Source organism: Coenobita brevimanus, chromosome 67 (assembly GCF_032717465.1).
Source record: "Coenobita brevimanus isolate Jiangsu-jjx chromosome 67, ASM3271746v2, whole genome shotgun sequence".
Taxonomy (NCBI): Eukaryota; Metazoa; Arthropoda; class Malacostraca; order Decapoda; family Coenobitidae; genus Coenobita; species Coenobita brevimanus.
In genome coordinates this window covers 31,620,088-31,635,090 of record NC_137020.1, presented here as the reverse complement: position 1 = coordinate 31,635,090, position 15,003 = coordinate 31,620,088, and the positions used below count along the sequence as shown (strand labels likewise).

The 15,003-nt window shown below is 38.7% G+C and overlaps 1 protein-coding gene across 2 annotated transcripts; it reads right to left on the bottom strand.

Annotated features, from left to right (window-relative positions):
- Positions 1-524: 524 nt before the first annotated feature.
- LOC145405456 (UBX domain-containing protein 6-like) lies at positions 525-11,346 on the bottom strand. Of its 2 annotated transcripts, XM_080276801.1 has the most exons (12): positions 11,116-11,346; positions 10,185-10,349; positions 8,906-9,000; positions 8,278-8,390; positions 7,318-7,473; positions 6,461-6,633; positions 6,078-6,205; positions 5,372-5,575; positions 4,646-4,845; positions 4,294-4,392; positions 3,291-3,429; positions 525-1,963 (listed from the first exon to the last, which is right to left on the bottom strand). In XM_080276801.1, the coding sequence occupies exons 4-12, from the start codon at positions 8,349-8,351 to the stop codon at positions 1,802-1,804; spliced, it is 1,335 nt and encodes a 444-aa protein (XP_080132927.1). In that variant the 5' UTR covers positions 8,352-8,390; positions 8,906-9,000; positions 10,185-10,349; positions 11,116-11,346; the 3' UTR covers positions 525-1,801. The 2 variants fall into 2 exon arrangements, with proteins under 2 accessions (XP_080132927.1, XP_080132928.1); XM_080276802.1 differs by lacking the exon at positions 8,906-9,000.
- Between the last annotated feature and the right edge of the window lie 3,657 nt (positions 11,347-15,003).

The window sequence follows — 15,003 nt, the reverse complement described above, 5'->3', positions numbered from 1 at the left end:
ATATAAACCTACACTGGTTCAATTTGACTGGAGTACCTTACCAAATGAACCAACAGAAGCCAAAATTTGGTTATATGGATCATCCAGCGTGGCAAATAGTTTCCTGGTGAAAAGGAAACAATTTGGCTTGTCACTCAGTATAGAGTCACCCATAGACAGAAAAAAGAGGAAAGAATGAAGGGAAGAAAGACTGAAGAGGAAGGAATGAAAGAAGAGAGGAAAAGGCAGACACCTGAGAGCAGCACCACATCGAGTGAGTGGGTGGTGAGCACCCCCACCTACCACCACTTTTGTTTTACAAACTGACTACTGGTTTCTCAGCAACTGGCATTCCTTTCACCTAACCATCAGCAGTCTGTATATTTTCATCTCAATATTTCTCAGCATGCAGCTTTCTTTTTCACCTTAATCTGTTTTGTTCTAAATACTGTACTGTACACAGTTTCTAGGATATTGGCACTCTAACAGTTTTCATGCTTATGTTAAAGGATAATAAGAGACTTAAGGATTCATCATCACAGATCTTGATAATTTTTTCCCATAAAACTAAATGGGTCAATATTCAGAATAATATAGATAAGCTTTGATATATACCACAATGTTAAGTTAGAGCATAAATATCTTTTTCCATAAAGGGTACAGTTAGCTCTCATTGTAAGTTGGGATTTATTATAAATTTCATAGCTGCTTCCCTACAACTGGCACTGTGGTGGTGGTGGTAGTAGTAGTAGTAGTAGTCGTAGTTGTCGTCCCAGGTTCATCTGAAATGTGAACCCAGTGGACTGCAGGCCAAAGTTCCCCTCCTCCTACAAGTCACCATCCTGCTTTTGGGGGACGGGGAGGGAACTGTGGGATATTTGTATAACTGGGTAGTGAAGCCACTCGGTCATACTGCTGCCATCACAAGAAGGGCATCCCTCTCCAGCAATGCAAACAAATCAACTACACAGGTAGCACTTCAACTTTTAATAAATTTCCTTCATAATTTACTGTGAACAGATAAAGATATGCATAAAGTAAGGCAACTTACAATGAGGACTCCCTGCAATGCATGATGGATATATTTTCCGTCAAGGGTAAAATTATCGGGTCCCTTTCCTTCAAGTTACTGTATGCCACAGGCAGTCCTCAAGTTTAAGTCAAGGATGTGTTCTAGAATACCACTATTTCCTCCACACAACTGGTACTAATAGAACTTTAATAAGTAATATGACAATACTTGGGAAATGACAGATCAAGCAAGTTGGAAGAATTTTGTATGGTAAAGTACAGCATGCCATCATTTTATGACAAGGAGGCATTTTTGAAGACCATTATAACAAATTTAGTATTGTAAAAATCATATACAGTAAGTGAGACAAAGCTCACCTAATGAGAACCTGGGGATCACAGCAATGCTGTAATTGAAAAAACAACTGTAATATGAAAAAAGGTCATAATTCTTAATAATCGTGTAAACGAATGCTCATATAATGAGGGTGATCATGCGGCAAGGGATTGGCATAACTATGAATGCACATGCCTACAAGGTGAGGTCAGGATTGTAAGTGGACTCTGGCCAATTCAAATGAGCAGATTTGATAGTTCTCTTTCTCTGAAGTCCAGTGTACAGTGCAGAATAATGATCATTAATGGTTCACAGCCAGTGTCACTAAATTTACAGGATCAGTTGTATGGAAAAAATTTTGATACTTTGGAACACATCACCAACATGTAACATTTAATGTCTTTCGGAACACATCCCAGGCTCACACTGGGGACTGACTGTAGTAGCTAATGGGTCTATCTACCTATACACAGTTCAATGTTGTGGGTCCTGGTCCTGGAGCAACATGAGGGTGTTAGACTTGAGGTAAACACTGTCATCAAGGTTGGGGTCCTGCACGCTGGAGTCCCACTCAAAGTTGAACATGACAGCTGGAACGAGACGCAGCTCCACCAAGCTCTGCTCCTCCTCACTCACCTAAGGTAAATAAATCACATTTTAACCTTGTTTCAGAGTGTCCTGTCTACAAATCTAAACTCATTCAGTGTGGGGATTTTTTTTTTCTTCTTCTTTTACTACTACTGCCAACAAGTTCTTCTAGCTTCAGTCAAACAACTTGCTGTGAAGGGGTTAATGGAGATTATTTCTACCCTAATCTGAGTAATATTTTAAAACCAAGAAGAAAGGACCAAAGGCTGAAAGCCTGCATGTTGTTCTTTCTAAGAAAAATGAATAAAAAAACAGCCAATATCAAGCTTCAGATAGACATGTGGGAGTGATGATAATGGAAACAATTTCAATTTACCCCTTTAATACCTGGACATCTTTTAATAATTTCAGAACAAATGTCTGGTAGTATGGATAGCAACAGTAGCAGCTGCACCACCGGGCTCATCTGAATGTGAACACAGTGGACTGCAGGCTGAAGTTGCCCCTCTCCTGCAACCCACCATCCTCTTTCAAAGGTACACGAGGGGAACCATGAGAAGTTTGTATAAATCATTTGAGCTTGATAACAGACTGGTTACATTCTTTTCGCTTTAACTTGACCTAAAACCGCAATCTCTCCACCTTGCAACAACAGATTAACATCAGAATATGATGCTAGTCACAAAGAAGTGCTATAAAAAGGATGCAGGGCCATAGTATTGTCTCACTTTCCGAGATACACGAAATAAGCTGCAAAAGGACAAAAATCTTAGCCACGTTAGTGTGAGAACTTAAGCTTACATGGAACATTATACAGTATACTGAAAGGTTAATTACTTGGTAAGTGCCATTAATCTCCTGTTGTGACCTATTGTAAGCATGTAATGCATACAGCAAGCACGTGAGAACTAACAGGTACAGTATACTCATATGTAATCTCAAAAATAAAACTGTAGAATTTCAAAGTTCAGTCACTAATCACTAATTATTTTCCTAACTTTAGATATCAAGATTAAAACTAACAGCTGCATTTGAGGCTTCAGTGATGGTGGTAGGGCCTTTCTGCTTTTCTGTTCTTGTCTCTGACAGAAAACCTTTGTAATTCTAAAAACCTGACCTCACACTAACCTTAGTCATCTACTGGTACCGTACTTTTCCTCATCGCTCACTTTCTCTATGTCCCTCTCTTCCAATTTTCTATCCCTACATTCTTCCTCAACCCTTTAATTTTCTATCTTTACATCTCTCACCTCTCCTTTTATAGGCTGTTTGTTTTCATCTGTTGGAACAGGGCTACTCTCAAATACTAGGTTGTGGCTGCATGAAATATGATGAACCTTAGTTACGATGCTATACAAATTCACCCGCAACTCACCCTGCCGCCGCCACTAAGGTTCAAGAAGAATGGTCGCCAGTCGTTGACCAGGTTCTCCCTTACGAACTTCACTACCTCCTCAAACTTTTCATGCACTCCAAATGTCCCCTGCAGGATCAGCCCATCAGGGAAACGCACTCTGACAAAGTGATATAGCGGGTAAGTGTAGAGAAAAATATTGGGTTGTTGTTATAGTTCCAGTATCAACTCATTGTGAATCCAGTAGACTGCAGGCTAATGCTGTCCTCCTCCTGCAGTCCATTATACTCCTTTTGTGAAATACAGAGGGAGCTAAGGGATATTTGTATAACCTGGCAGCAGAAACACCAGGTTTGTGCCACCACATGAGGGCTTCCCTCTCCAGCATGAAAAAGTATCAGGAGATGAAGCAACAAAAACTGTCCAGTACAACATTAACTTATTCCCTTTGGAGCATAGAGGTCCAAGGCCAGGCTACAATAACCCAGAATTTAAGGGTACAAGCCCTGAAGACAATAAAGTAAGAATCATTTTCAGTTATGGCAATTGGCAAGAGGGAGCTGCAGCTGCACTGTGGTCCAAAGCTCCTCTGGCTGTAAAACTGTGCATTGCAGGCTGAAGTGTTCTCCTGCAGTCAATTATCCTCAATTCAGGAGAACAAGAGGGAGCTGAAGGATGACTGTATAGCCAGGCCACCACCCAACGACATCCTTCTCTAACATTGGGTAAGTGAATACAAGATACATTCTATCAAAACCATTCCAAAAGCATAAGCAAAAGACCTGGAGAAAGTCTTTACAACATTAACCACTACATTCTATAATTACATCTGCAAAGGGTAACCCACAATATGTGAAGAGATGATGATTCCTGATGCTGTACAGTACTGTGTACATCCCCTCAAAAGTATCTGAATCATCATATGAAACTCATCAACAAATCATCATATGAAGTTCATCAACAAACTGGACACCACTTAACATAAATAAGGAAAGGAGCAAGGTGATTCGTTTATTTCTCTTACCGTATGAGGGAAAATCTATATTTCCGCATTTCCTTAATCTCTACTCGCTCTCTCATAGCTTTCGTCATCAGCATCTGACTTCGTTCAACGGCTGTCGCTCTGGAATGCCAAACAATTAAGATCAGAATAACATAATCAGTATGTTGGGGCATGGATATCATGATGTATACTGTAACTCTCGAGTTATATTTCTTTTATATTCTGTTCTTGCTGTTTAATATTTAATCCCCCCCCCCATCAGTAGTGGAGTTCTATCTAGCGTTAAATCCTTTTTTTGCTCCACCAGTAGTGGAGGAGCCCAGAGCTAGCTGTATTTTTTACTTAAAATGAAGACTGCCTTCATGTTCCGCACCTGTCCTGCACTTCCCGTCTGAGTTCTTCTTGTGTGAGGTTGAAAAATTCTGGAGGAAGGTGCATGTGTGAGGCAGCTTTGGCAGGCAGAAGGACAGTCACACTGCGGTCTAGCTGGGGACGCAGAGGCTCAGCACTGACTAGGGCATCACGCAGGTGCTCTAGCTGCTCAATGTCACCCATGCTCTCCTCAGGGAACACCTGTTAAAATGGTTTTTTCTTGTTTTCTTATATACTGAATTATTATCATCACAAAGGTTTGGCACTCATGAGGGCATCACATGGCTGCTCTAACTTCTCAGGATCTCCAGTGTTCTCCTCAGAGAATACCCAGAACTCAACTGGATGTAAACATGGTGAACTGCAAGCTCAAGCTGTCCTCCTGCAGTTCACTTTTAAGGTTTTTGGGGACAGGGAAGGAGTTGAGGGACATTTGTTTAAATGAATAGTTATATCAGTGCCATCACTTGAAGACATGGATTAACTAATGTACTGAATCATCATCATCATCACCATTATTTTAACTTCTATTTTCCCCACCTAAGGATGGCATCTGGATCCAGAAACAAAGAAGATAAATTACAAAAGAAGGAGTCCTGTCAAAAGCTAGGCCCAGTACAAAATGAAAATGTACTGTAAATGAAGAATGGCTACAAGAGAAAAGAAGAATACAATAAGGAAGACCTCACTGTATAGGAGTTAACATACGTTCACAGTTAAAACTCACCCAGAACTTATCAGTCGTATCATTGAATGGTAACTCCTGCTCCACAAATCCAGCAGCTGAGAGGAACTCGCGTGTGCCCTCGATGGGTTGGATCCGCTCCGTGTACGCCTTGTTGGACTGACGGATCTTGCGGAACTTTTCTTCCATGGGGTTGGACACGATATTTTCGATGTATTTACATAATGTCTCCACACAAACTCCAACCTGTAATGGGGTATTCGAGTGTTTTTGCTGAGGTGTGACTGGCTGGTCAAGTTATCATAATCATCACTCTTATTCCTACCTAAAGATGGTGCCAAAGAATCCAGACAAAGGGAGCAAAAATGTATTAAGGAAGGAGCAAAAACTGATAAAGAGCATGGCAAGAGAAACAGTACTTCACACATTATTCAAGTCCAAGGAATCCAGGGTCTGTCTTACAAACCTTCGTTTTGGCACATACTGTACGGTATTTTGTTTTGTCTCAAATGATGCACTTCACATTAACCTGCCAGATAATCATTCCATTAACTACCACAATAAAACAGAGGTACTAAATCCGTCATAGCTTCTCCATATATACATTACTTAATTGCAAAGAGTGACACTGATGATGATATACAGTACTTTATCAGTCGACTGCATAATCTACTAGCATACGTCCATTACCGTGCATATCATGAGCCTTTCTGTACATCATGCAAACTGACAAGGAATTTTGATGTACCTTTTCCTTATTCTTGTTACATGTGTGAATAATAAGGCATGAAGAAATACCCTTGTCCTCCTCCATCTGGCTGTACAGAAATTCTCGGATCTGTCTCTTAATTTCGTCGTACTTAGCAACCTCAGGTCCTGCAGAGAAAATGGTATGAGCCATTAACCTTTAAAATCTTGTGATGTACTGTATTTTTTTTACTTTATTTTCAATCCAGAAAATTTTACTTAGGATTATAGTTTTCAATTTTCAAACTGAAGGGGATAAAAACATTATATAACTCTTTCACTGATAGGGAGAGGCATAAATACATCTAGGCAACAAAGCACTTTAAACTAAAAGACTCTGTTCACTGCCAAACCCACTAGACTACGATTACTATTTCCACTGACCTATTAGTGGACAATGGAAGAACACGCCTTGTACAGCCAGCATCGGCAACCCCTCCAGCTCGATTTCCTTAGGTCCCTGTGGCTCTGTGGCTTCATTAAGATTTAGCTGCTCCATTGCCTTCTTCTCCGCCTCCATCTCACGCCGTGCTTGTGCTTTAATTGCCTGTAGGGACCTGCAAGAAACATTTGATTCCTTCAGTGCATGTACTGTACATGATTTATATTTTATCTTGCTACCATTGACACTGTATTCTGTTTAGGAGACATTTTTCTAAATGAACAAGTTAGTTATTACCATCATTAGCCTCTACCCATCTGACAGTGGCTAAAATAAAATATAAATAACCTCATTTGACTGAATTGATTAACCATGATGGTAATATTTAAATATTTTGTTCTACCTCAGAAGTATTATGAAGTGCATTTATGCATTTCAATTGTAATTTCTATGGCTGACGTTTGTACTGTACATGCGAGATATCACAGTTCTTGTAACTGTAGAGAATTGTAAACGTGTGTCAGGTGCTGGTGAATTCCTTAAAGGAAAAACTGATGTCTCAACTAAGGCACTGATTATTATTATTATTATTAATACTATTATGGTGCCTGGTGGTTTACTGGGTAATTAAGGTGCTCCAATCAGACTGAGCCAGTGCAGGTTTATATCCAAGAGGTGTATGGGGTTTATTGCTCACGTAATGTCACTCAGTAATGAGAGGCTGATCACTTTCATCTTAAATGCCAGGACCACTTTGCCTTGCCTTGGGCTCCTACGCTCCTCATGAGACAACACTAGATGATGGATGGATGGATTGCATATTATTATAGTATCATGTAGGTATAAACTATCCACTCACCAGTTAACTTCTGTCTTCTTGGCTGTGTTCTCAAATCTGGCAAGGGCCGCAGCGCCGGCCTTGCGAACATCCTGTGTGGGTACCTGTCGGTGCTGGGGAACATTGTAGCCATGACTCTTCTTGCTGCTACCCTCTCGCTGATCTGTGTGACTTAGGCTGGTGGAATGGAGGTTGGTTTTATTTTACTTTGTGATTCAGTGATGTAGAAATCTTATTCAAAATTTTAATAATTATTAATACAGATTTCTTTATTAAAACTCAAATAATTTAACAGTACAAAATTCTTGCTGACATGTTACTCTCACTGGGGAAACAAGGTAGATTTAAAAAAAAAAAAAAAAAAAAAAAAAAATCAAGTGATACGGAACTCTTTATCAAAGTGTTGGATGAAGTTGCTGACTTGTATTAACTGGAGTTGTAGAATATGACTGGTCTTAAATAAGCATTGTGATTTAGTGATACAGAATTCTTAATAAATATTTAAACAACTATGTTAAACAGAACTCTGCTACTGGACTCTCACTGACAGTAATTAGGCTGGTGGAAATAAGGCTAGTTTAAAATGAGCACTGTGATTTTGTGACACTTCAAAACTGTAAGTGATATAGCACTCCTTAACTAGGCCTATCTACCAATAGCGATATGCCTGAATCCCACTGGCACAAGGGGTGGCTACAAACTGCCTTCAGGTCATCCTACCATTTGGCTACCCCCCCTCAAAATCACACCCCACTCTCATGTATCTCCCCACCTCATCAGTTCATCTTACTGTCAGTCTCCCCCTCCACCTTACCCACTCTTCTAGTCACTCCCATTTGCCATCCTCTCCACATGGCCACAACATCTCAGAGCAGTCTTAAGGCTTAATATTTGGTTACAAAAGTTAGGAGAGTGAAATCATTCCAGAACCAAATGACAATCTTATATTTGTTCAGTCAATGAAGGATATTCTGATGTTACCTGTGTCCTTGACCTGCCATTTTGAACTTGGCATCAGACTTTTTCTTATCAAAAAATTTCTTGATGGCATCCATGGCTCAAGTTTCTTAGAGCACAGACTGCTACCTTCCAGACTGCAAATAAAGGAAATTAACTGTTATACCAATACTGCAGACTAAATTTCATATGTAATACAAAAGGCAGTTTTTCTGGTACTGGTATCTGAACCATATTGAGGCAAACCATGAAAGATTGCCTGTTGTGCAAGACCATACTACAGTATACACTATACTCATTTTACTCTAACTTGGCCTAGATTTTCATCCTTTTCCAGCTTATTTCACTTGGCTCTGTGGTAAAAGAAGACAATATTGCAGCTTTACATCTTTTCCATTGCACTTCAATAAGACTAGTGGCAACCATATATGTGCATTAATCTTCTGTTACAACTCAGCATTCAAGATAGAGCAATGGCAATTTTAGGCCAACTTAGAATAAAAAAGCATATTCTGCACTGAACAAAAGAACAAAACATGTACTGTACACTACTGACATGATGACACAGTATAAACTTATAATTGTCTATAGGATGGGATGTTTACATTTCTGTAATTAAAAAATAATAATAATAATAATAATAACAACTCACCTGGGAACTGTTGGGTTAAATCCGGGTGCTGTGCTCTTTAGGGAGTTTGAAATTAGTATTCCTCTTTAAAATGTCTTCCACAATACGCAGGCTGTCTGTTAGTGGAGGGATTTATGTTTAGTGAAGACATAAACCAACCTGTTAAATACTGTACAGCAATACTGTTACACTGTAGTGGTTGCACACTGTTAATTACAGTACAGTATACTGTATTTCATAAAGAACTTAACATGATACTCCTATACTATATTTCAAGATACTCCTTCCTCATATAGCTAATCTTTTCTTTAAAATTTAATAATGAAAAGGGAAAAGTTGGAAAAAAACAATTTCCCAAATTACTGTAGAATTAAACCTGAATACTGTTGCTTGAAATTTTCTCTCGACCTCCTGGATTCAAACTGGGAAGTCAGAAAGAATAATTCAGCCAACCACTAAATGTCTGTTATAACACACACTCCAGTCAGTATACAGTACTGACAAAACATTCAGGTGTATTAATTAGTTGGTTATAATTAGCAACAGTTACTTTTCTTTTACATTCATGTTAGTTTCTTCACTGGTATTTTCCAATTACAGGTAGGCTATCAGTTGATTTTTATGTTTTCCAATATTTTGGTGTTTGTTCAACTGCACATTATAAAAACTGAATAAATTACTGTATCCTTGGGGACAAAAGTTCACCTACTGTCTCTTGCTTCTTACTTTCCTTTGCTGGCTGATATTTATAAGCTGAGAGAGGTTTGGTATATTTCTTTGCTCATAAATGTTGCTCTCTTAAATGATGCATCAGGACGGAAAGTGACAGACAAGCCATAGTTACGAAGCAGATGCTGTGGAATAGCATGCAAACTTTCGTCCTTAGCTCTACAGGTATCACAATAAAATTAGCCTCACAGGACAGTACACTAATCATACCACATAATACCTACCAATATATCACTTTACCTTAAACATTGTAATGATGATGACAAGTACAGGCTGAGAAATGTTTTAAATGTAGTCCTCATTTCAATGTAAGTAAACCATCACAAAATACATCAGGTTAAGATGTATTTTGAAACTGAAATTGTTTTAAAGGCATCTCAAAATACAATTTAAATAAGCAGATCCCTAATGGTTTTTTGGGCACTTTAAGTTTTTTTTAGACATTACCAGGTACATAGTTAAATATGGACATGGTATTAGAAGTCAGAACAGCCAATATATTGTGGACAAGCTGTATAACTTCTCTGAATATTATTCAGAGTTAAACAAACGAATGATCCAATGAACTTACTGAAGGAGAGAGTGTGTGAGATCCGCCGTGAGTAGATGTGCCAGAAGAGTGTGATGAGGCAGCAGTTAACAACAAGGATGATGAGGAGGGCACGCAGTACGTTGCTCTGGAGAGGCGTCAGGCCCAACCACCACACAGTGTTCTCCAAGCCAGAGTATGAGGCGTCTGAAACATCACAAATGCTTAGAAGTACATCATCACCAACCATCGTCCTGTCCTCTTATTCCTATCTATGGGCAGGGTTAGACAGGTTCCATAAAGGATGGTGAAAAAGCAGGAACAAGGGAGAACTACAGTACTCTGCATACATACAATGCAAAAAACTACTGATTATTATCATTGAAATCTATTGCTAAATTCTCAAATGAAAATAAAAGGAAAGCTCTGAAAATGAAAAGTATGATGGGTAAAATGATTTACATAGACCAGTATTACTTGTGATAAAAGTTACTGGCAACATGGTCTTATAGGAAAATCTTACAATTTGACAAATGCAATATTTTTTTTACTGACATTCATAAAACATGGAAAAAATAAATCTATCTATCTATTGCCAGATGCCTTAATCCCTTATATGGGGTGGCCACAAACAAATAGCCTTGGAGTCATTTAAAATGGTCCAATACCTTGATCAACAAGATAACAGGGAAGAGAATGTGGCTCTCATCCTACAGCATTTAACTGGGCAAACAAAAAATAAACCATGAACAAATGAAATGAGTCTATAACCCATGTTATACCTGATATTAAACGGAGAAGAATTATGCAAAATAATTAAAAGTTGAAAATGCTGTACCTGTTGGTACTAGGTTATGTTGTTTCTCCAAAACAAAGAAACCTCACAAAAGGCACTCTATTATTCACACAATTGTTCATCCACTGGAATCTACAGGACATCACAATGGTCACTATTCCTCATTTTCAAACTCGCCTCTGATCTGGTAAGCTGACTGAATAGAAATTCCACCCGCAGGATCTAGTATGATGGCGGCCACAGCAGACACCAGCAGTCGCAGCGCAGACGTCACTTCAGCCACTGCAGAATTAATTCCGGCTGCCAGGTCAAAAGCAGCCTCAGTCATCACAACATCAAACACCAAACGACCAGCAAGGGGCAGCAGGCCTCAACTGCCAAGCAGTAGACAGATGACGCATCACAACATTCACATGATACAAACTTGGAATTTGTATGTTCAAATTATTTCAAGGACAAAAGACTGATATATAGAAAGCACGTTAATAATGTCTTTATATTACAGTGTCGTGGTTTCATTAGTAAAACTAGTGAACTGAGTTTAAAGCTTTATCTTATAATTACAGCATCCCAAAGTCAAGATAATATTACAATTCCATAGGGTCACGGGGTCTGGGAGAAGAGGAAAACAGTAACAGAAGAAACGAAATATGAAAGCTCATTTTTTGTGGTTGGCAGTAAATAAAGAAAACAAAGATCTATACATAATTAGCATAATGAAATGACAGCTTTTATCATATAAAAATGTCTTCTTTATACTGCTTTTTTTAGTTTTCGCTCCAAACACCAGAAACTTGCAATTATGGAAGGGCTCAGCTTAATAACTACTGACACTTTGCGTTTTTCTGGATTCCTGCCATATCTAGGGACATTCTCGTGATCAATTTAAGTATTTATTTGGTATTTACTTATCAGCACGCAACTTTGTCGTCACTTATCAGATCACACCTGTTGCTTCAGCGTTTCATACAGGAGGTCTGATTGGCTAAAACTTGACGGGAGGGAGGATAAAATCATAAAGGATCTCTTTGCAGAGTATATATTTCTGCCTAATAAACACTTTAGTTGGGTTCGGGAGTGCTTAGTTTAAGTTACGGTAAAAGAATATCTATCTATTTATCTATCCATTTACCTGTATCTATTTATCTATAACCGAATACTTCATCTGCAATGTGTGGTTACAAATAAATCGCATATCACTATGTTCTCTGCCATTAGGGTGCCCTCACTCCAACCCACACCTTTCTCATGTAATTTGTTATATACGTAAACTGTATACCTTCACAGCCACAAATATTTCAATCAAGCAAGCACCAACAAGAGCTCTATTCATGTTAACCAGTTTCTGCTATGAATAATTCTCAGTAAGAGTTAATTATTGTCTGGAAGTTTCCTTGTCTTATTTTCTATCTTGACATCACTATATAATGATTATAGAGGGTTTGGTAGGCTTATGAGTAAAGGCAAACAATTTAGGAGAGTTAATAAATATAGTCATAAGAGTCGACCAATCAGGAAGCGGGATACAAATGACATGGGAAGTGGGGTGGGAGGCTAGCCAGCTGAATAAGAGTTCCTGTTTACATGGGGGAAGTAGAGTGTAAAATCGGTGAAATATGAAACTCTAGGCAAGTATTATCGTGCTATGGAAACGCTTGGATAAGTATGTGTCAATAAGGAGGAGTATATATGAAGGATGTGGGGAATATTATGCAGGAAAAGGTAAGTTGCTGGACAAGTTCATCTTCGATAGTACAATCTTCGAAATTTGTGAAGTTAATGAATACAGGGCAAATTTCTATGTTGTTTCTTATTTAGTTCTTTATGTGAATTTTGGGTGATTAAATAAACCAAAACTTGACAAAATCTAGTGCAATTTTAAGTAGAATATTGATGAAAAGATGGATTTCAGTAAGGTATGCAACTTGCGTTTTCGTGTTACAGTTTTGGCATATTTATTTAATGTTTTTCGTTGGTTGAGTCATAAGGAATTGGGTGTCACTAGTATAGATAAGTGCATTATACCAGAATGTAATTGTAAAGGCGAAATTATCTGGTGAGTGAATGATAGAGGAGAGAGACCCTGCCAGATGACTCCAGGATATTTATCAGTATCAGGATTTGCTTTCCGTATTATGAGTATGTACACTCGCCCCAGAAAGTATCAGTGCACTGTCGGTCCGATGCCATCCGGAATTATTCGACCATGTGGCAGTGACAGCCCGTTAATACCTATATTTATTATAACATTTACTGCCATTCCCAACTCTTTATGAAGGACACAAGAGGTATCTGATACAGCAGTCATCTTTTGTGTGGGATGTCTGCGTGAGGGAGGACAGAACCGCAATTTCCAGTTTCCTTTGTTCCATGTGTCATAATATTTAAAACATATTCTGCACCGATACTTTTTGGAGTGAGTGTACAGTATGTCAGTGTTTATATATTCTTGGATCCAGAAGTAATAAAACTGAAACTGTAATGTATATAAAACTCATTTGGAATTTAGAAAAATCCCGTATTGCAGAAGAGGTATATGAGCCATTGATAAGGTGACATATGAGGAATGGTTGCAAGACTTGATCTAGCGACATTCATGATGGATGAAGGAAGAAAAACAGCCTAATTAAGAATTCTTGAGATCATGAAGTGACTTAGAAATATAGATTTGTTGCTTTTGTTTGCTGAAAGTTGAAAATCTTAATGATATTTCTGGTAATATCTTGAAAATGTGAAGAAACACTGCAAGAAAGTACCGTACTGGAAGCAGACCTTGTCAGTAATTAAAAAATGGATAAAACCTCCATAGTAAGTGATCAGTTACTATAGAGTAATGCAGTTAAGAAGTAAACATGATAACTATCTCTCTATCTATCTATTGCCAGACGCCTCAATCCCGTTCGGGGTGGCCACAAACAAATCGCCTCCACGTCGCTCTGTTCCCCGCCATTTCACTGCTCCACTCCCAACTCACACCCTCCTCTCTCATATACCTTTCCACCCCATCCCTCCATCTCATCCTCAGCCTCCCCCTCCCTCTTCCCCCCTCCATCTCACTCACATACAAGTGATTACTTGTCCTTTATGAGAGAGAAACATACAGAGTTAAGCAACAGGCACCAGTAGGTATACCGGTAACTATTTAAGGGGCAGCAGTAGAAATACTCATGTAATCTCTTCCAATCCTTCAAGGTTTTGTTCACTTGTAAATGTTATTGTAGGTAAGATTAGCTACGGTATGTAGAAGTCCAGCCTACCCTAACATAAATCAGCCTAACCCAACCTAATCTAATCAAGAAATAATTGAGTTGGAAAGCTTTTCCTGGTGATGTTTTTAAACTAGAATTTTTCCCTATTGCTGATTTTACCAGTGAGTTATACACTCAGTATAACATACCAAATGTAAGAGGATACCTGCAGGTGGCCACTTTGCCCATACTTGGCAGCTTGTATCAAAGGGATGAGTAGACTACAAACTAGAATAAGCGAAGGACAGCACAGAAGAAAGCTTTCCCTTGCCAGTCACACCCACCAGCTGGAACTGTCATAAAAGAATGATAAAGTAAACCATGCAGTATAGAAAATCTGGGAATGATGTTGTGTAGGAAAATTCTAAAGGAAATAATTTATACCTAGGTACCCTGGAACCTGGATTATAAGTAGTAATATGCTGTCCTGGGTGTACCGTACTGTACTGAATGCTTTCCAACACATTATGCATATTATATATATCTTTGCTCCAGCAGTACTGTGATGCATTTTCTTTTATATTTTTGCTCCTTTCAGATGGTTTTATTCAGTTGAAAAGAGACTGTTTGATCTGAGAGAATTATATACAGTGTAGTAGTAGTAGTAGTACTAGTACCGGGTAGCAGTAGTAGTAGTAGTAGTATTTGCTCATCTGAATGTGAACGCAGTAGACTGCAGGCTAAAGCTACCCGCCTCCTGCAGTCCACCATCATCCTTGTGGGGATAGGGAAGGATGTTTGTATAAATGGACGCTAAAGTCATCCAGTAACATTGGTGCCACCGCATGAAACCTTTGCTTAGTGGCACCTTGATACA

Coding starts and splice junctions, on each gene's coding strand:
- LOC145405456 (XM_080276801.1), bottom strand. CDS start 8,351: ATGGATGCCATCAAGAAATTTTTTGATAAGAAAAAGTCTGATGCCAAG. Junction 4,846..5,371: donor ATACGACTGATAAGTTCTGG/GTGAGTTTTAAC, acceptor CCATTTTAACAG/GTGTTCCCTGAGGAGAGCAT. Junction 4,393..4,645: donor AGACGGGAAGTGCAGGACAG/GTGCGGAACATG, acceptor TTGGCATTCCAG/AGCGACAGCCGTTGAACGAA.